Source organism: Thalassophryne amazonica, chromosome 19 (assembly GCF_902500255.1).
Source record: "Thalassophryne amazonica chromosome 19, fThaAma1.1, whole genome shotgun sequence".
Lineage (NCBI taxonomy): Eukaryota > Metazoa > Chordata > Actinopteri > Batrachoidiformes > Batrachoididae > Thalassophryne > Thalassophryne amazonica.
Genome location: NC_047121.1, coordinates 44,712,743 through 44,733,891, shown reverse-complemented (window position 1 = coordinate 44,733,891; position 21,149 = coordinate 44,712,743). Strand labels below are relative to the sequence as shown.

At 39.3% G+C, this 21,149-nt stretch overlaps 1 protein-coding gene across 2 annotated transcripts in view; it reads right to left on the bottom strand.

Annotated features, from left to right (window-relative positions):
• Positions 1 to 6,628: 6,628 nt before the first annotated feature.
• stxbp6 (syntaxin binding protein 6 (amisyn)) overlaps positions 6,629 to 21,149 on the bottom strand; it is an 89,096-nt gene continuing 74,575 nt past the window's right edge. The window contains exons 5-6 of one of the 2 annotated variants that reach the window (XM_034195515.1): positions 12,201 to 12,358; positions 6,629 to 9,081 (exon numbers count right to left, since the gene is read on the bottom strand). In XM_034195515.1, coding sequence (XP_034051406.1) covers positions 9,058 to 9,081; positions 12,201 to 12,358 — 182 coding nt within the window. In that variant the 3' untranslated portion in view covers positions 6,629 to 9,057. The remainder of the gene's footprint in view (positions 9,082 to 12,200; positions 12,359 to 21,149) is intronic. The other variant, XM_034195516.1, reaches the window with a different exon arrangement.

Sequence of the window (21,149 nt, the reverse complement as noted above, 5' to 3'; positions counted from 1 at the left end):
AAGGCACACTAATTATATCAGCTCATCCCTTATATAATAATAATAATAATAATCACGTTTAAAAAAGTCATCGGTATTAATGTAAGAAAACGCAAAACAACGAGTAAATGTAGGGTAGTATTTATTAGATTTTTTATGATACACAGTATTTATAGGCTGACAAAAAAAAACAAAAAAAAAAAACACAAATATAAAAGTCCTGCTTTCCCTGCTTGTCAATTTTGCTTCATGTAAGAATAAATACATAACGTAAACATACACAGTGGAATGAGCAAACCTGTTAAAGTAAGACTGGAAATATGAGCATGCAAACAATATTGAGCTATTTGAAATGATCAATGATCCTCTGAGGCCATCTAAGCCTGTGTTGCTACATAACGTGAGAGATAGTGTGATTTGCAGATTAAGACGAATTGCAAAAGGCACTTAAAAAAAAAGTTTTGTTTTGACTGTGGAAGTGGGTTTTACATTTTAACAGTATTACAGAGTTGATATTAGTGGGATATTTCAGCATTGTTGAAGCATCAAGTGAAAGTTCACACATCAGCCAGAGACACACAAAGACCTTTGAGATCTGTTATGGGATTCTAATTTTACAACTATTTGTGTTGTTTGGTAGAATTGTTAAACACTTTTTTTTAATGATTCATTTATTTTTTTATTATTAAAACTGCAGTGTGCAGGATGTAGCATCATCTAGTGGTGAGGCTGCAGACAGCATGAATAGCATCACTGGTGATTATATCGTTTTCCTTCATGTTTTTCTTCTTTGGTGATGGGGATTTATGTTCCCTTGCCTTCTATTGTGATAAGCAATGCCTATGTTCCAATATTTCACAAAAACAAGGTTTGTCAAACTTAGCCTGCACTAGCAACCAGTAGGCAGCGTCTTTTGGTCTTTTGCTAAAATGCAAAAGACTGCGGAAATATGTCCTTTACGGGCTACTGCATAAAGATGGTGCTACAAGGCAGCCTCCAAGATGTTCACATGTAGACAGACACATGGGTGATTCTTTAACTACGGGCACTATTGGCCTTGTAAATGTAATTTCCACCACACCATTGCCTTACAATATAAAGCGCCTTGGGGCAACTGTTTGTTGTGATTTGGCGCTATATACATGTGCTCTGATGTCACTGTTTATCTCCATAGAAACTACCCAAACAATCTTTCATACAAACTGTTTAAAGGGACATTACAGTGTTGTGGTGGAAATTACGGCAATAGTGTGGGACAACTACATTTTGTTTAAAAAAAATCACAACAGTTGTATGACATTGAATACCCCAATTATGTTTGATTATTTTACTGATATTTTATTCAGAGATATTTTAAAACATTAGAAAAAATGTTTCTTTACCATTCATTTTTATCATTGAAGATCAAAACGGCAATATTTGGATATAATGATGCTGAAAAAAGGTGAAAAAGTCATCATAGACTACTAGAACAAATTTCTTAACACACTTTCATTGTAAAGATAAGTACAAAAGTGTGAAATTTCCCTTTTTCTGTTTTTCATACAATATGATCAAAGGACATAAGTGCCCGTAGTCTAAGAATCACCCACATACATGCTCATTGTAAGCTCATGAAAACACGTCAAATCATAGTTGCACATAATTATACACTAATGAACAGATTGTTGTGAAAGCTTATTGTACAGTTATCAGTGCACTGGAAAATCATGAATTAACTGACCTACGGCTGTTGTATTAAACAGTTTTTGTTTCTGATCCTTTGCTACACACGTCAGCCTTCAAACAGAAGCATATTAATTTACATAAAAGAATGAGATGACCGTGTGATTAAATTTGAAAGTCAGGATTTATTTGAAAAATTACCATGTTATGTAAACAACTACCTCTATGGACATTGATAATAGTGCTAGAACAGTTACGTTTTGCTTTTTACAATGCAGAAGTTGGTTTAACAGATTGGCCTCACCACCTCTAAACACAAAATTATGCACAAAAAAAAAATGCTCAAAACAAACTTCAAGTACACATGAAAATGTTGACCATATTTTATAGAGGTGTGATTAATTCTGAATGGTAAACAAGTTCGATATATTGTACCATTATACAGTGTTACATGACGTGATTACTGCGACAATGGAGTTGGTTGTAAAAAAAAAACCATGCTGGAAAAATTTCTAACCAAAAAACAAAAAAAAAACAAAAAAAAAAACAAATAAGACTACTTGAAATGGTCGATCAGAGAGCACAATGTCAAAACAGTCAAAGGAGAAATCAATACTTTGATTTATTCAAGTGGAGTTGGACCTCTAGTGCACTGTTCTATGTAAGTTGATCGCACACACACACGACACTTCATTTGGCTCTAGCAAAACATCATCACGCAGGTGCGTACAAGTGTCGGTCTAGACAAGAAAGTAAGTGTGTAACGGCATTTTGTGGCATGGTTCATTTTCGGGCAGCACGGTGGCTTAGTAGTTAGCATTGTTGCCCTCACAGCAAGAAGGTCATGGGATCGATTCCCATCTGTGACCTTTCTGTGTGGAGTTTACATGTTCTCCCCGTGTTTGCGTGTGTTCCTTCTGGGTGCTCCGGCTTCCTCCCACAACCAAAAACATGCAGGTTAGGTGGACTGGAAACTTTAAATTGTCTGTAGGTGTGTGTGCAGGTGTGAATGTGTGTTTGTCTGTTAGTGGCCCTACAACAGACTGGCATCCTGTACCCTGTTATGCCCTAAGACTGCTGGGATAGGCTCCAGCCCCCCCGACCCGATCTTGGATAAGTGAGTAAAGGTGTGTGTGTTTCATTGTCCAGGACGATCACAGTATTAAACCTGAAGCCTTCAGACTTTACTGACTTGAAGAAAACTGAAATGAATCCAAACAAACTGGACTTCCAACAGATGCTAAAATTGAAAGACTTGTGCAAGAACAAAGTAGCATCTCAACAGAACCTAAATGACCTAAACATATAAAAATCTCCGAGCCACAACAGAAAACAGCTGGATTCAGTGTTATATGATCCTCCCCTGCACTACAGACCATAAAGTTGAGGACATGGAGCACTGCATCAACAACAGCAACAACAGACATGTTGTCATGGTATCTGATACATGTAATTCTAGCAATGGATCAAAAAAAAAAAAAAAAAAAAACAACAAAAAAAAAAACTACTAAGACAGATGTTCATCTCATTCTTCCAATGCAATTCTGTTATCTGTTACATGTTTCTGTCTCGGTTTGTCTGTGTATATATATATATATATATATATATATACACACACACACACACACATACACACAGTGCATTTGAAAGTATACAGCACTTTATGTTAGTTTTATTCAAAAATGGATGAAATTCATTTTTTCCCTTTACAATTCTGAGCTCCTGAGCTCACTTTTGAGCTCAGGCACATCCTGTTTCCACTGATCATCCTTGAGATGTTTCTACAGCTTAACCGGAGCCCACCTGAGGTAAATTCAGTTGATTGGGCATGATTTAGAAAGACACACACCTGTTTACATATAAGGTCCCACAGTTGACCGTGCATGTCAGAGCACAAACCAAACATGAAGTCAAAGGAATTGTCTGTAGCCATCTGAGACAGGATTGTCTTGAGGCACAAATCTGGAGAAGGGTACAGAAACATTTAGGCAGCTTTGAAGGCCCCAATGTGCACAGTGGCCTCCATCATCTGTAAATGGAAGACGTTCGGATTCACCAGGACTCTTCCTACAGCTGGCCGCCTGTCTAAACTTAATGATCAGATGAGAAGGGCCTTATTCAGAGAGGTGACAAAGTGAGAGCTCCAGCATTCCTCTGTGGAGAGAGGAGAACCTTCCAGAAGGACAACCATCTCTGCAGCAATCCACCAATCAGGCCTGTATGGTAGAGTGGCCAGAGGGAAGCTACTCCTTAGTTTGCCAAAAAGCAGCTGAAGGACTCTCAGACCATGAAAAACAAAAATTCTCTGGTATGATGAGACAAAGATTGAACTCTTTGGTGTGAATGCCAAGCATCAAGTTTGGGCACCATCCCTACAGTGAAGAATGGTGGTGACAGCATCACGCTGTGGAGATGTTTTTCAGCAGCAGGAACTGGGAGCCTAGTCAGGATTGAGGGAAAGATGAATGCAGCAATGTACAGAGACATCCTGGATGAAAACCTGCTCCAGAGTGCTCTTGACCTGAGACTGGGGCGATGGTTCATCTTGCAGAAGGACAATGACCCTAAGCACACAGCCAAGATATCAAAGGAGTGGCTTCAGGACAACTTTGTGAATGTCCTTGAGTGGCCCAGCCAGAGCCCAGACCTGGATCTGATTGAGAGGTTTTGTTTGAATTAGGTTTTTTTTTTTTTTTTTTATAAATTTGTTAAAAAAAAAAAAAATGCTGTCATGCTGTCATCATTATAGGGCTATAGGTCATCATAGGGACTAGTGGCCGGCAATCACTTTAGTATTGCTTTTGTTTTTATTGTTGCTTAATGCTGACAAATTACACTGTATTTGTTGTCTTTCTGATGCCTGATTCTGTTTTTTTCCCCTTTTTTCTCTGGTTGAGGTGCGGCTCCATCCAGAAACAGTGTGGCATCTGTTCCTGACCCCCTCCTGTCCTGTGCAACAGCAACATTTTCTGTACATTCATTTTGTGAATTGTTTTGTAATTTCTGTCAGTAGCATGTCCCAAGCAGAGGGTCACCCCTTTGAGTCTGGTCTGCTTGAGGTTTCTTCCTCAGAGGGAGTTTTTCCTTACCACTGTCAACTGTGTACTTGCTCTGGGGGTGGGTAAGGTTAGACCTTACTTGTGTGAAGCGCCTTGAGGCAACTTTGTTGTGATTTGGTTCTACATAAATGAAAATGAATTGAAATAGAAAAAAATAATTGTGGGGGTGTTGTAAGTAAAATTTTGAGGGATTTTTTTTTTTTTTTTACTCCATTTTGGAATAAGGTTGTAACACAAAATATGGAGAAAGTGAAGTGCTGTGAGTACTTTCCAGATATACTGTGTATATATATATATATATATATATATATATATATATATATATATATATATATATATATACACACACACATATACATATATATACACACATATACACACACACACACACACACACAAAATCAATGTCAGGTCCTGCATGCAGTATCCCTTCAATTAAGCAGCGCAACTTTGTTTTAACCATTCATTCCTGTTCAATCAGCCAGTAGATATTTTACTGATGTAACCTTATCAAACACATCCTACTTTATTTTTGCATAATGAGCTGTGTAACACAAAAATTGCATGTTAAAAAAGGAAAAAGCTTCTTGCACCTCTCACACAGAAACCAAGTGCAAGATAAGCTTTGTTCTATTGTTTCTGCTTTAAAGCAGCATAATAGAGTTTGACGCCATCTAATGGTTAGGTTTCAGATTGCGTCCCATCCAATAACCTGTTATTAAACCTGATCACAGGTTATAGCACGTTGTGTGTATGCACTAACCCAGAGATACCCAGATGCACAACAATGATGTGAGGCGGTTTCAACATTAGCCACCTGCACAAAAGTCAGGCTTGTAATATAATTTGTCATGATATATATATACAAACATTTATGGCACAGAAACAGACAAAGACATTTCCATATATATGAAGGAAAGAAATATCACAAACAACTACAAAAAAGGCAGAACTAGTGAATTTTGTTAAGGTTTAGCATTCTGCTAGAGGAAGGCGACAACGAGGAGGTTAAATCCAAACAACGATCAGTTTGATGTAATGGGAAACTATTTTGTTACAGTGGGTTTTCCGTTTTAAAAACTCCCTGAAATATATTACAGATGTGATCACTACAGACCTTTTGCCGACTGCCACCATGAGAAACTGTCATGTGGACTGTCATGTGGACATGAGGACTGTCAAACACTACTGTCAAGGCAGCATGTCAGTGAACGAGCCTACGAGCTGTGGATTATCATGTCTTAAGATGCTAACGTGCATCCTGCAGGCTGTCAGTGTAAGGAATGTTAATGATATTACTGTTTGGTGGGGGTCTGCTGTTTATCTAGTGCCAAAACTGCCCAAGCAGTATGTCGTACATCCAGGAGCTCAGCATTGATGCATGAGCACAACGTGCTACAACTCTAATACTGTGGTAAGCTCCACTGTGTTCTCAAGAAGGAAGCAGGTTGGCTCACATGGGAACATTCATTTTTACGTAAGATACACGTACATGTGCCTTTCCCTGTACAGTGGGGCCAATTAGGTTTGTGTCACTAACAACATCTCCATCCCATTTTATTGTGTGGTTTCTAACAGATACTGGATTCTGATTAGTGGCATATGGTTCACAATCTGTGAGCATTATCATTCAATAACTTTAGCTTTGCACACATCGCTAAATCTCTATGTAAACTACTCACTGACAACTGGCTGGCTTGCTAACCTCAATATTTCCTAGTCTCAGTCAGAACTGTAGTGTGTGTTTCATCATGGTTGTAAGACCACAAGCAGGAACGTGAACACACACTTGGTATGGGAAGGGAGAAGTTATTGTTTTGGTTGCAATTTGAAACCTCAACACTAGATGGGACTGAGAACACAGACATGCAGCTAGAACTATTTCCCGGCAAAGATCTGTATCTTTGTGTTGTTTTTTTTGGTTTTGTTTTGTTTTTCCATTTCAGTCACATGCAGTCCTCCTGAATCTTATGATCTTGCAGCATAAGATTGGACTCGTTTTGCTGTTCCCAGTGTTAAAGTAGGTCCATGTGTATTTGGACAATGACCATTTTTGTAATTTTGCCTCTGTGCACTACTACAATTAAGATGTGCTTGTAGTATAGACTTTCAGCTTTAATTTAAGGGGTTTAGCTAACTTTTCTTGCATTAACCACTTAGGAATTACAGCCATTTTAAGCCATAAGTGATTAGACAGTTGACAAACAAGCAGTTTTATGACCAGGTGTGGCCGTTTACTTTTCATGCAAGAGCAAATTACATAGACAAAAAGTCTGGAGTTACTTTCAAGAACTGAACTGACAACGAGGAGATGTTCATGGGAACTCACAGGGCCCATTCACATGGAGATGGGTTTAAGTGTATCTGCAGAGGTTTGTATCGTATCAGCATTTCGTCCACAAGGACCCAATGGTTTCAGAGGCCAAAATGCTGCTTTTTGGGTCCCAGAGTAGATATTTCTGAAAAAAAACAAAAAACAAAACAACAAAAAACAAAACAGCTTTTGTGTTTTCATGTGGACAAACAATAGGGAAGTTTACTGAAATGATGTCATAGCCCCAAATTTTCGTACTGAGCGTACCATTATCTCCCACTCATAATAGACAATATGTTGTTGTTATTAACAGCAGGTTCATTTAACACTCTTATTTTTTTGGTCTTGGTGGGTCCTTAATGCAATTTATTTTCATTGCTAGCAGAAAGCTGAAGAGACGAAGAATGACTGTGGCAAACGCTGGCGTAAATAAAGGGGTATGTATTGTGACACTGATACAATAATGGCAGAAAAGCCTTTCAGCTTTTTAAAGTAAGTTATTTTTTCTTGTTGGATGGTTGGACAAGCGGCAGCATCTTCCAGCTCAGGCTTAGAAATGCACCTGGAGCAGCCTACTCATCCTGTTGGGCTCCAGTCTGTGAGCATCGACAACAAAACCACAAAACCAAAGAGGAAAAATAAACACAGAGGAACTTCTGCAAAAAGACCTCCACCCTGCGTTCATTCACAAGCAATTCTACAATAAGTAATTCAAGTATTTCCACACATCGTCTTCCAAAACAAGGGCGTCTTATGTGGATAACAGTTTTCAGCAGGCTGTGATGATGAATCTGGCTGAAAGGACGGAACGGGTCAGATTAGTACTCAGAGTTCCAGTTTGTAAACCAGATTCTCTGTAGAGATGAAACCAAGATAAGCTTGAACAGGAATGACTGGGAAAGAAGAGCATAGAGAAGACATTACCTATCAAGTATGGTGTAGGTAGTTTTGAATCATGGGCTTATACGTATGTCTTCCAGTAGAATTGGGTCACTGGTGATATTCACTGCTGCTGATGGAAGTAACATGATGTATTCTTAAGTGTAAGCCAAACTGACCATATGACACTTCACAATGGAGAAGGACAATGACGCCAAACACATAGCCAAAGCAACCCAAGAGCTTCTCAGGGTAAAGAAACAAAATTCCACATTGACGAAGCCAGTCACTTGACCTCAACCAAATAGTCAATTTTTACTTTCTGAAGACAGAACTGAACACAGGAAGAAACAAGCAACTGACGGAGGCTGCAGTAAAGGGCCCAGCAAAGCTTGTCAAAGGAGCAAACTCAGGATTTGGTGATGTTCATGAGTTCCACACATCAGGCAGTTATTGGCTGCAGAAGATTTTCATTCAAGTGTTAATAATGTTTATATGCGTTTATAAGACTTATGTTTTTGTTACTTTTGACCTCTAAAAATGGAGACCCTGCATAAATGGTTGCAAATCCTTAATAGATCATGCAATTTTTTTCTTAAATCCCTTGAATTAAAGATGATATTCTGTACAAGCACATCTTGATTGTGACATTTCAGAACCCTTCTTATTTGTATAGATGCAAACTTGAAAAAAATTGGACCACTGTCAAAATATTTACACACCCATATGTATAAAATTAATTTAGGTGTTGAAATTCATATTACTGACCACAGTTAACCTTAGCCTTTTAATTATTACTCCAAAACAATAACTCTCAGAAGATCTGTTACTCGTCTTGAAGTGGATCCTGATGATGATGCATCGATATGAGTACACTCACATTAGTGCCGCAGAAAATTTAACACTCTTTCGCGTTGTGATACAAGGATGAACAGCTGACAGTCTGAAGCAGTGTTTATGTCTTTTCTTTGCATTTTCTTGTTGTCCCCAGCAGTAGGAAACAGATGCAGCGCAACAGAATAATCCAAAACCTTCAAATGTTAAAATGTATATTTGTGGAAAAAAATTAATCATATTACTTAAAACTAATAAAATCTGGACACCCTCTCCTGTATGACTGGTGATTGGTGCTCCCCCCAGTCCAGTTGGTTTGGCAGTGGTCTAACACTTGTGCTTCATGGCCAGCTGTAGAAAAATTGGGGTTTGGGGGTTACAGGTAACAATAATAATACAGTGAGAAACATCAAGTCAGACATGTCAATGCAACTTTAACTTATTAGCTGGAACATACAAGACACAAAAACAGTAGCATGTGCATTAACAATTACAGTAGAGGTTCGACAACATCAGTTCTGTGCCACACAGGAGAACTAGCTGTTAGGGAGAATTTATTACACCAGAGATGGAAGGCAGCCAGAGGTCCTGGTATTTTTATTCAGGCAGCAACGAGGCACTCTGCAAATTAATTTATCTCATTAACAAGGGTTTAATGGGTTGGCCTGGAGGCTGATCAGAGAAATGACCAGGGCCACTAATCTAATTCAACGCCACAGGGTGTGGGACATATACTCAACAAAATATAAACGCAACACTTTTGGTTTTGCTCCCATTTTGTATGAGATTGAACTCAAAGATCTAAAACTTTTTCCACATACACAATATCACCATTTCCCTCAAATATTGTTCACAAACCAGTCTAAATCTGTGATAGTGAGCACTTCTCCTTTGCTGAGATATCCATCCCACCTCACAGGTGTGCCATATCAGATGCTGATTAGACAACCATGATTAGTGCACAGGTGTGCCTTAGACTGCCACAATAAAAGGCCACTCTGAAAGGTGCAGTTTTGTTTATTGGGGGGATACCAGTCAGTATCAGGTGTGACCACCATTTGCCTCATGCAGTGCAACACATCTCTCTTCGCATCATCCGTGAAGAGAACACCTCTCCAACGTGCCAAACGCCAGCGAATGTGAGCATTTGCCCACTCAAGTCGGTTTACGACGACGAACTGGAGTCAGGTCGAGACCCGATGAGGACGACGAGCATGCAGATGAGCTTCCCTTGAGACAGTTTCTGACAGTTTGTGCAGAAATTCTTTGGTTATGCAAACCGATTGTTTCAGCAGCTGTCCGAGTGGCTGGTCTCAGACGATCTTGGAGGTGAACATGCTGGATGTGGAGGTCCTGGGCTGGTGTGGTTACACGTGGTCTGCGGTTGTGAGGCTGGTTGATGTACTGCCAATTCTCTGAAACGACTTTGGAGACGGCTTATGGTAGAGACATGAACATTCAATACACGAGCAACAGCTCTGGTGACATTCCTGCTGTCAGCATGCCAACTGCACACTCCCTCAAATCGTGCGACATCTGTGGCATTGTGCTGTGTGATAAAACTGCACCTTTCAGAGTGGCCTTTTATTGTGGGCAGTCTAAGGCACACCTGTGCACTAATCATGGTGTCTAATCAGCATCTTGGTATGGCACACCTGTGAGGTGGGATGGATTATCTCAGCAAAGGAGAAGTGCTCACTATCACAGATTTAGACTGGTTTGTGAACAATATTTGAGAGAAATGGTGATATTGTGTATGTGGAAAAAGATTTAGATCTTTGAGTACATCTCATACAAAATGGGAGCAAAACCAAAAGTGTTGCGTTTATATTTTTGTTGAGTGTATGATGATGGGAAAAACACACACACACACACACTAAAATCTAGAGGTCAGCCAGATGGGGGCAGTAGCACAGCACTCAGAAAAAAAGTGGGTTGTTTAAAACCCAGCAGCAAGTTAAATCAGCTGGGATCACCATATGAGGCACAGAAAGTGTGTTGCAGAAGTATAAAAAAAAAAGAGAAAAAGTCAAGGTGACTCCAAGCAACAGCCTGCACTGCCTTCGTGTTACCACACCTGGACATAATTTAGGACACTGTGATCAAATGTACACTTATACACATTCAGGCACCTGCAAATGGAAGGTGAAGTCCTTGACCAGAATCATTCCAAGGAGAAATAAAATGTAAGTTCAAATTTCTGTGTGAATTTTGTAGGTTTTGACAACTAGTATGGTCCTTATATCAATTCAAATGAAAACGGCAAAAACAACCAATAAAGCAAAGATAAGATAATTATGTGATGTGATACAAGGTAGATTATACTGGGTGAAGCATGTTTAAACTGATTTTTTTTGTTATATACATACATACAGTGGTGGGCACAGCTAACCAAAAGTTAGCTTTGATAACCGTTAATCCGCTAACTGAAAAGTAACTTTTAAAAAGCGAATCCGATAAACCCCTAAAAAAAATTTGTGGGAGCTACAGCTAAAAGCTAAACCGATGACTTAGTGTTGACTCTAGTACACTGGCAGCTACTGACACAACAACAAGCCCATGCTTCTGTCTCAGCTCAGCCTTCTCTCAGCAAAAGAGACCTGTGACCAGAGAGAAAGGAAGGGCAGCAACAAAACATTTATTTTCGCAGCCATACAGATTTGCAGACATATCACAGGAGTCACGCACAGCAGGACAGTTTTGACTTATGGTTAATTTTTAAAACAAACTAATTCTGCACAAGTTATTGAAATTAACGTCACCCGTCATTTTATAAAGTGAAAATATCAGCTACATGTTTTAGTTTTAAAGTAATGCACTAATTTTGAAGGTTTGAGCGTTTTACCGACACACATGCTGAAGAGCATCATGGGAAACTTCACACTGCCACTGGTATTCACACTGCCATGAGCACTGCCATCTACTGGATGGCAGTGTTCACTGCCACACATTCGGTAAAAATGCTGAATCACAAACAGAATTTTCCAGTTTTCAAATTGCCTTTTTTTATATATAAATGAAAAAAGAGACACAAATACAGATTTATTTGTAAAAAGCAACACATGTTACAGTGTGGTGTTTTTATTTATTTAACATAGTGACCAACCACTGATGACAGGAAACTAATTTTCCCATAATACCTTTCGTCATGTGTGCCTGTATAATGCTAAAACCTTCAAAATTAGTGCATTACTTTAAAACTAAAACATATCGCTGATATTTTCACTTTGTAAAACGACAGAGGTGACATTAATTTCAGTAACTTGTCCGGAATTAGTTTGTTTAAAATTTTAACCATAAGTCAAAACTGTCTTGCTGTGCATGACTCCTGTGATATGTCTGCATGGTGTGAAAATACCCCCCCCTGCAACTAATGAGTATTCACTCACAGGTCAACACTATAATACAATGCTTTTTTTATTATTATGACTTAATGCATCGTAATGTAGCCTGCTAACATAATGCCTCACCTTGTGTGCTGTGACAGCAAACTGCTCAGCACTGTTCATCATTTCTGCAGTCCGGTCCTCAGCCCGCCCTAATCGCTCACCGCGCTCATTAAGAGCCTGGCTGGCTTTCTGTACTGCATTTGTCACACTGTCTGCAGCAGAGTGTAGTATACTGTTACCTGCAGGTTAGCGAGGAATGATGGGAGATACGGTGCAAAGAGAGGTACAGTAGGAAAGTGGAAAAGAAAAAAGAAGAACAAGATGTCAGGAAAACAAACAAACAGTCATCCTTTGATGAGCATCAGATTTAACAAATGAGCCATGTCCATAACTGAACGGTAAAATTATAATGATACAATTCAATCATGACCTTCAGCAGTAATGTTGATGCAAAAAAAAAAGTTTGGAGCCACCACTGGATAATCTTCAAGAAAAGATCAAGTAAATGTAACCTCGTGTGTCAACACCTGAAATACTGACATTAATGCATGTTTCTGAGCAGGTCTCTTGCTCCTGGTGATGTTCTTTTGCTCAACCTTGAACGTATGGTGGCACCTCCATCACTTCTCTCATTTCTAAACTTTTGTGTGGGAAGGGAAAAAAAGGAAGCTATGAGTTTGGCTGCCCTGGGGAGCCAATAGTTTTTATAAGATGGAAAACACTTCTCTGAGTAGCTGTGACAGGCCCGCAGATGTTACCTCTGAGGAGACATTAATCTGTGGAGTTATGCACTCTGCCGACAATAAGATGAGGAACAGCAAGCTTTTATCAGGTTTCTCTTTTTCTGCCACAGTGGGACTGTTCCAGTGGTATAATGTCTCATCTTATTCATGCACCCTAAATGATAATATACCACTTAGACGAAATATGGGCACTGTTTTTAAAATTGTCTGTCATTGTGTACTGGCACTTTTTGTTACCCAGTGATTTTTGGTTTGTGGTGGTAAAAAGCACATGGACAAGTTATTTGTAAATATTAAGGATGTATGAATTAAAGTAAAAGATGACAAAATTGATACACAGACCCCTGAATGAATCTAAATGTACTGCGAGCCAGTCTCTGACTTGATTTTAGCATTAAATCACTGAGTTCAGATGTTAAGTGCCAAGGCCAGCATGTGGCTTTAACAAGACTGGTCACCACAAGAGTACGAGTTAAAAATGAAATCACACGTCCATAGTGGTCGGTGGCATAACAGGTACAATGTATCCATTTAAACGTCACTTCACTCAACATTTGTTAATCCCGTCTTCCTAGTTCAGAAAGGGAAAGTTATTCTGTGCTATTTTTGTTATGCCAACAACAGCTGGCTTGTTCTTTTGGGCTTCTTCTATGCTGCACTTCCTGCTAATGGATATGATGACGCCCCCAGTGGTGAAGAAAAGGCAGAGGCAGTGCCAATGTGCTGAAGTACAGTAAGTACTAAAATGAAGAGAGTCCCTGGTTTTTTCATGAAATGTGTATTTGAAGATAAGCAATGCCAACCTTTTGGCTTATTGTAATTCATCACAGAAAATGAATCTCTGCACTAAAAGAATTGTACTGGATTGTATCATGTAGCACTGAATCAATCTTTTCATAATATTAATAATATTCAGCCACAGACTGCTCCTTCCCAAGTGCAGGACCAACGGACTGAAAGGATCTACTGTGGAAGTAATGTTTCTGTGAATATCCGTTAGTTGGATATTATTTACCTGACAGTATTCTCGCCATGTTTTAGTGAAGTCAAGAAACTGTTTTAAACGTTTTATTGCCAGTGAGCATAGTTAGGTAACATTCACATGGTGCCATCTTTCCAGATAGAATATGAGCTTTTTATCCATGTGATGACTGAATTTAATGCCTTTTGTCACCAGTGTGTGGCCCATTAGAGTGGAAAATTTGTATAATATTTTATAATGTTTTATTTTTTATTCATTCATTCATTTTCTATACCTACTTATTCCAACTAAGTGTCACAGGTCTGGAGTCTGTTATTCAGGTGAAACAGGCTTTATGTGGGGATGGAGGAGAAGTAATCATGTCCACAAATCCTTAATATTTTTCTGAATCAGCACATAAATGTGGTCTGTGACAGTCACCTTGTGTAAAACTATCCAAAGAAATTTCCTCAGGTTATATTAGTCTTGTGTGAAAACAAGTGTTTATGTAAAAGGGGATTTTCACCATTTATAAAGAACAGAGGCACACAACACATTGAAACACATATGTGCATGCAAAACTGTTGAAGACTCTGTTTCCAGGAACTTCTGAACATACCCATTTTGTATATATAATGGGTGGGCTTGTCAAACATGCAGTATGATTGATTGACAAATCCCTGCATAATTTATTCATGCAAGACTGGCTTTATATGGGGAGGTGCAGTGAAATATTTTGCACCATACGGGCAGCGTGCATCCACAGCTCAGTCTACATTCATAGTGTGAATATACGTTTCTGTGTAAAAGGAGCTTTTCACTGTTTACGTCTGGTACCGAAGCTGGAAAATTATGCATTTCAAGAACACTGCCCACAGTGTTTTTGAAATGCCTATTTTTGAAATGCAGAGGGGAGCCAAAGTTTGTGTACAAAAGAGTATGGGTCTGAATGCAGACTAAAAATTAATTAGTTCATTGTAAAATATATGTTTGTTATGACGCTCGCATCACAGCTCTAGAAGCGTTTTCCAAACTTCAGCACCGGAGTCGCCTGTCCATTTTATCCTTCCTCCTCACAATCTTTTACTGCCATAATTTTGGTTTATGTATTTTATTTTGAATTATGCATAATTTTACATGGCATTAGGACTTTTGAAAACTAAAAATTCCATTGGTGCACCTAATTGAGATGCACGCCCATGGTGAAAAGTAAGTATGGCAAGTCACGGCAAGAAAGGCCAATTTAAGTTCAAATAAACATGGAAAGTGCATAATTATCAGTAAGACCTTGTTTCTGCCTCAGGGATTGGGTCAGTTTGTTTGTAATTCTTTATTCACAACAAAATGCTGTACACTAAAAATGAAACATATAAAACAAATATAAAATCTTAAAACAGCACCAGGCTGTCTGTCACCCTGTACAGTCGGCGAGTTATGTTGTTTATGTTTTTCCAGCAAATTTATGTCTTTATTTAGGACTTTGCCTTATGCTGTTATACATTCATTTTAGTTTATTGGTGGCATCATATTTTGATCAAGATGGTATCAAGTACAACATTGTAAGCCACAAATGAAGTCTGCTTCATACCATCAATGAAATAACTCTTTTTTACATTAAGAGGAGGCAGAAGTGATTGAATAAGCGTGAGCAAGATCTCCACATCTCCATGATAATGAAAATACACTGTTCCACCATGAACTTCATGCTGAAATAGGTTTATGACCACGCTGAAATGATGTGACCACCACAGGATCGCTGTCCAAAACCAACTGACACACCAAGACTCGTCCATCTGTCCTCCGATTATTATAATTATTGTTTTGGGTTTTTTTTTTTTTTAAGTAGCAAAAATGTGTTGGAAAAGTCCGTACATAGCCACGGTGGAACACGAAGCAGGGGGTATGTCGTCTGTGTCTGGAAAACAAACTAAATGCCTGGCACCTGCAGGGTTCTCAACACCCAGTGTGTTGTTTTACAGTAGTGTTCAGAATAATAGTAGTGCTACATCAATGGCGAATGCGTGGAGCGAGTGGAGTCCTTCAAGTTCCTAGGGGTTCACATCTCTGCTGACCTCTCCTGGTTAGTCAACACCGCAGCACTGGTCAAGAAGGCCCAGCAGCGACTACACTTCTTGAGGGTGCTTAGGAAAGAGCAATTAAGCACACCCCTGCTGGTGACCTTCTATCGCTCCACTATAGAGAGCCTGCTGACCTACGCAGTGTCAGTGTGGCTCTCCAGCTGCACTGAGGCTGACAGGAAGAGACTGCAGAGGGTAGCAAACACTGCCCAAAAAATCATTGGCTGTCCTCTGCCCCCCATTTCCACCATCTACACCTCCCGTTGTCTTGGTAGGGCCAAGAACATTCTCAAGGACAATACACACCCCAGCTTTCACCTCTTCAACCTGTTGCCCTCTGGCAGGCGCTACAGGTCCATACAAGCCAGGACAAATAGACTCAGAGACAATTTCTTCCCCAAAACCATCACCATGTTGAACAATAATCTGCACTAAAAACGGACTATATTAGGTACTGAGTCGCACCATATCTATCTCATTTGTAGCACAGGACTTTTGCACATTTTTCAGTTGTTCCATTGTTTACATCGCCTATAGCTGTCTACAGTTTTACATTTCCTTTCGCACTCTCTCAATTGCTACACTGTTTACACTGTCCACATGTTACACAATTTTACATTTCAGCAAAGGACTTCACGTGTTTCCTTATGTGATATTGTTGTTTATTCATGTTATATTGTCTGGTATTGCACTGCGTGCACTTTTTGAGGAGCAGCCCCCCTAATCTCATTGTACTATGCAGACTGTGTTTGCTGTGTATAATGACAATAAAGGCTTTCTATTCTATTCTATGTGACTAAAAAGATTAATCCAGGTTTTGAGTATATTTCTTATTGTTACATGAGAAACAAGGTACCCGTAGATTCAGTAGATTTTCATAAATCCAACAAGACCAAGCATTCATGATATGCACACTCTTAAGGCTATGAAATTGGGCTACTAGTAAAAAAAAAGTAGAAAGGGGGGTGTTCACAATAATAGTAGCATCTGCTGTTGATGCTACAAACTCAAAACTATTATGTTCAAACTGCTTTTTTAGCAATCCTGTGAATCACTAATTGTATAGTTGTATAACCACAGTTTTTCATGATTTCTTCACATCTGCGAGGCATTCATTTTATTGATTTGGAACCAAGATTTTGCTCATTTACTAGTGTGCTTGGGGTCACTGTCTTGTTGAAACACCCATTTCAAGGGCATGTCCTCTTCAGCATAAGGCAACATGACCTCTTCAAGTATTTTGACATATCCAAACTGATCCATGATACCTGGTATGCGATATATAGGCCCAACACCATAGTAGGAGAAACATGCCCATATCATGATGCTTGCACCGCCATGCTTCACTGTCTTCACTGTGAACTGTGGCTTGAATTCAGAGTTTGGGGGTCGTCTCACAAACTGTCTGCCCCAAACTGTCTGTCCCTTGGACCCAAAAAAAAAACAAAAACAATTTTACTCTCATCAGTCCACAGAATATTCCTCCATTTCTCTTTAGGCCAGTTGATGTGTTCTTTGGCAAATTGTAACCTCTTCTGCATGTCTTTTATTTAACAGAGGGACTTTGTGGGGGATTCTTGCAAATAAATTAGCTTCACACAGGCGTCTTCTAACTGTCACAGCACTTACAGGTAACTCCAGACTGTCTTTGATCATCCTGGAGCTGATCAATGGGTGAGCCTTTTCCATTCTGGTTATTTTTCTATCCATTTTGATGGTTGTTTGCCATTTTCTTCCACGCGTCTTTTTTTTTTTTTTTGTCCATTTTAAAGCACTGGAGATCATTGTAGATGAACAGCCTATAATTTTTTGCACCTGCATATAAGTTTTCCCCTCTCCAATCAACTTTTTAATCAAACTACGCTGTTCTTCTGAACAATGTCTTGAACGTCCCATTTTCCTCAGGCTTTCAAAGAGAAAAGCATGTTCAACAGGTGCTGGCTTCATCCTTAAATAGGGGACACCTGATTCACACCTGTTTGTTCCACAAAACTGATAAACTCACTGACTGAATGCCACACTATTATTGTGAACACCCCCTTTTCTACTTTTTTTTTTTTTTTACTAATAGCCCAATTTTATAGCCTTAAGAGTGTGCATATCATGAATACTTGGTCGTGTTGGATTTGTGAGAATCTACTGAATCTACTGGTACCTTGTTTCCCATGTAACAATAAGAAATATACTCAAAACCTGGATTCATCTTTTTAGTTACATAGCACTACTATTATTCTGAACACTACTGTATGTGGTGAAGTATATCCTAATTACTGTCATATTGCCGATCATGGTAGGTGGGTTCTCCCCTTTAAGCCCCTCTCACATGGGATGTGTGTGTGCAGCATTTGGATACGTTTGTAGCACTCCCCACCCAACAGGCCAATGTACACTACAAACACTTCACATAATACCACATGCCTTCTGTGTGAGAGGCCCATGAGACCCTTCAGAGTAACTGCACTATAAGAGAGAAGTTGAACTTGAAAAGTTGCACCATAGTATTTTTGAATACAAAAAAAAAAAAAAAAAAAAAGACTAGCTCATGTTATTAAAGTTGTTTGGATTACAAATCACTGAATGACGTTTTCCCTCCTGAACTGTTAAATCTGAATAACGCATACGAATAATAACGAATAATAACGAATAATGCATCACATTCCAGACAGAATAACTTTATCAGACTTTGTCGACAACATGCAAGAACACCACGGCCAGTCACAAATCTCATTAGACCTCAAAGCAACAAAGTGCTCACTGTAACTTGAATAGTTACAAATGAGGATTTTGATTTACATGGTTTAAACAAATTCCTACTTATGCTGTAAAGTTGTAACAAAAACACTCTGAGGCTTGAGGCACATATTAGGATAAGGCCTTTTCACCTTCAGACAGATTCCTCTTCATCTTCCCATCCTCCTCTGCAGGAAAACAATGAATAACACTCCTTTTATTTGGAGAAAGGCGCCCTCTTAACCCGAGCACGTGCACTCACAGGACATCGCCCGGGACACTGTTCCTTTTCTCTTGACAACTTTCCTCTCCAATATCAGTGTGGGCTCCCTGATAAGAGAATGTAATTACAGAAAAGGCAGGGTGGAGCGTGTGACAGGGCTGCAGCATCAGGAGCTGAATCAAACCCTGCGTAGGAGTAGATTGTGTTGTGGTTCCATCACTGTGATTCAAACTCTGCATCTTGGCGTTTCTTGACACTGAGTGGGAGGTGACCCCCCCAATGCCTGCCATCGCTGTTATCAACAGACAATTGACAATTATTTCCATGTTACTCGGGAGGTTCTGGTGTACTTTGTCTCGTATATCTGCATGCAGCTTCTTGCTGGGACGGTTATGTCCGCTTACACTGCTGATGGAGAATGACCTACCAACCTGAACTTGCACCTGCAAGCATCTACAATGCTGGGTGAATTTTGTTACCTATCAAATCAACAGAGTAGATGCAACAAAATGTCACGTTGCTTTGTGGATAAAAACTTGCACAAAACGGCAACTCGGAGCAAACGCAAAGTTACAAAATAAAACCCTGAAAACGTTATACAAGTCAACGCCTCCTTTCTCAATTCTGATGTAATCAACATTTTGCAGGCTGCACTCTGGGCTACCAAAGAAGGATGACTGCTATAAAGAGGAATCTTTGTCACATTTCACAAGATAGTGAAATCAATTCAAAATCATTCTTAAACCATAATCAATCTTTAAAGCTACAGTGTGCAGGTTTTAGGTGTGTTTATTAGCAAAAATGGAACATTCATAACCATCTGTTCATTAATTTAGAATTATCTGCAACAATGAATCACTGTGATTCGTGGAGTGCGCATTTCAAATCTACATTGGAGTGCACCCCCTCAGGCAGGCTGCCATCTTCTGCTGTAACACCAATACAAGTTTGAGAGCCCTCAATCCTACACACTGTAACTTTAAGAACAGACAAGCACATACATAAAGAACACCCAAAGAAAAATCTACATAGTGCCGTACTCTGAAACAATGACATCCAGACAGTGTACTGGACCATATCAACAGGATAAATCAGCCAATATTAGAAAATAATGTGTGGTATTTCATGAGAACTTATTTTTTAAAAGGACTTGTTTTCAATATTGAAGAAATTCGCATCTGCATTTTTACCAGGATCGATATCGGGATCAAAAGTATCTGCTACTGCCAGAGACTTTTCATGCCATCGCCACAAACATGCAGTGCTTTTGATAACATATTTCTGCAAATGAACAATATACTATACACAGGTTTAAATACAGACAACCTGAAACAACACTGAAGTATACATACTGTAGGGCAGAGAGAGAGAGAAAAAATCATTATTGTCATTCAAAAATAAGAAGCCTTTTTGTTTGTTTGTTTTTTGTTGTTGTTGTTTTTACAAGATCTCTGACCAAAATTTAAATCGGGGGTGGGGGTTGGTGGGAAAAGTAAATCTAATTCTTCCTGAAGGGGCAAGTATGCAGGCAGCACAGTTGAGGCACAGAACATAAACATATTGTGATATGTATGTACATACATAAACAAAGATACACAGCAAATATATTATATAATGGAGTACCATGTTATATCACAGTTGATTATTCAATGCAAATTCTTAAACAGTCTGCGGCAGCATAATACAACTCGGCAACCTCGCTCTGCACTCGCTTACTTCTGCATCACTGCTGATCGCGATGTTATTTTGTGGATTGGCATTCAGTCAGACAACACATGCAGGCACAGCGACAGAATGTCAAATTTAATTTCAGACAGAAGCCTGTCGATCAGCTAGCAACTTCAATTAGCTGCAGTGAACAAAAGCTTTAGAAACCTGCTGCTGATGTCAAACTTCTGAAAAGCATTTTTAGCTGAAGGCAGGAACAAGAATTTACCATCAAACTGTGAATCTGAAACTAGGGAAGCTAACACTGCAACGTCAACATTTCACAAAAAGTTGCTTCCCTGAAACAAACAAAAACGTAGAAATTGGTATTCAAACACAGCAAATGTGAAAAGGACTATTAGTTTGACAAAACAGGGTAATTCCTCCCACATCCAAAGACATGCAGGTTAGGTGAATTGGACACATTAAATTGTCCATAGGTGTGGGTGAATGTGTTTGTCTATATGTGGTCCTGCGACAGAATGGTGTCCCATCCGGGGCATACCCCATCTCATGCCCTATGATGGGTTAGGCTCCACCCGCCCGTGACTCTTAACTGGAGTAAGCGGGTATAGAAAATGGATTGAT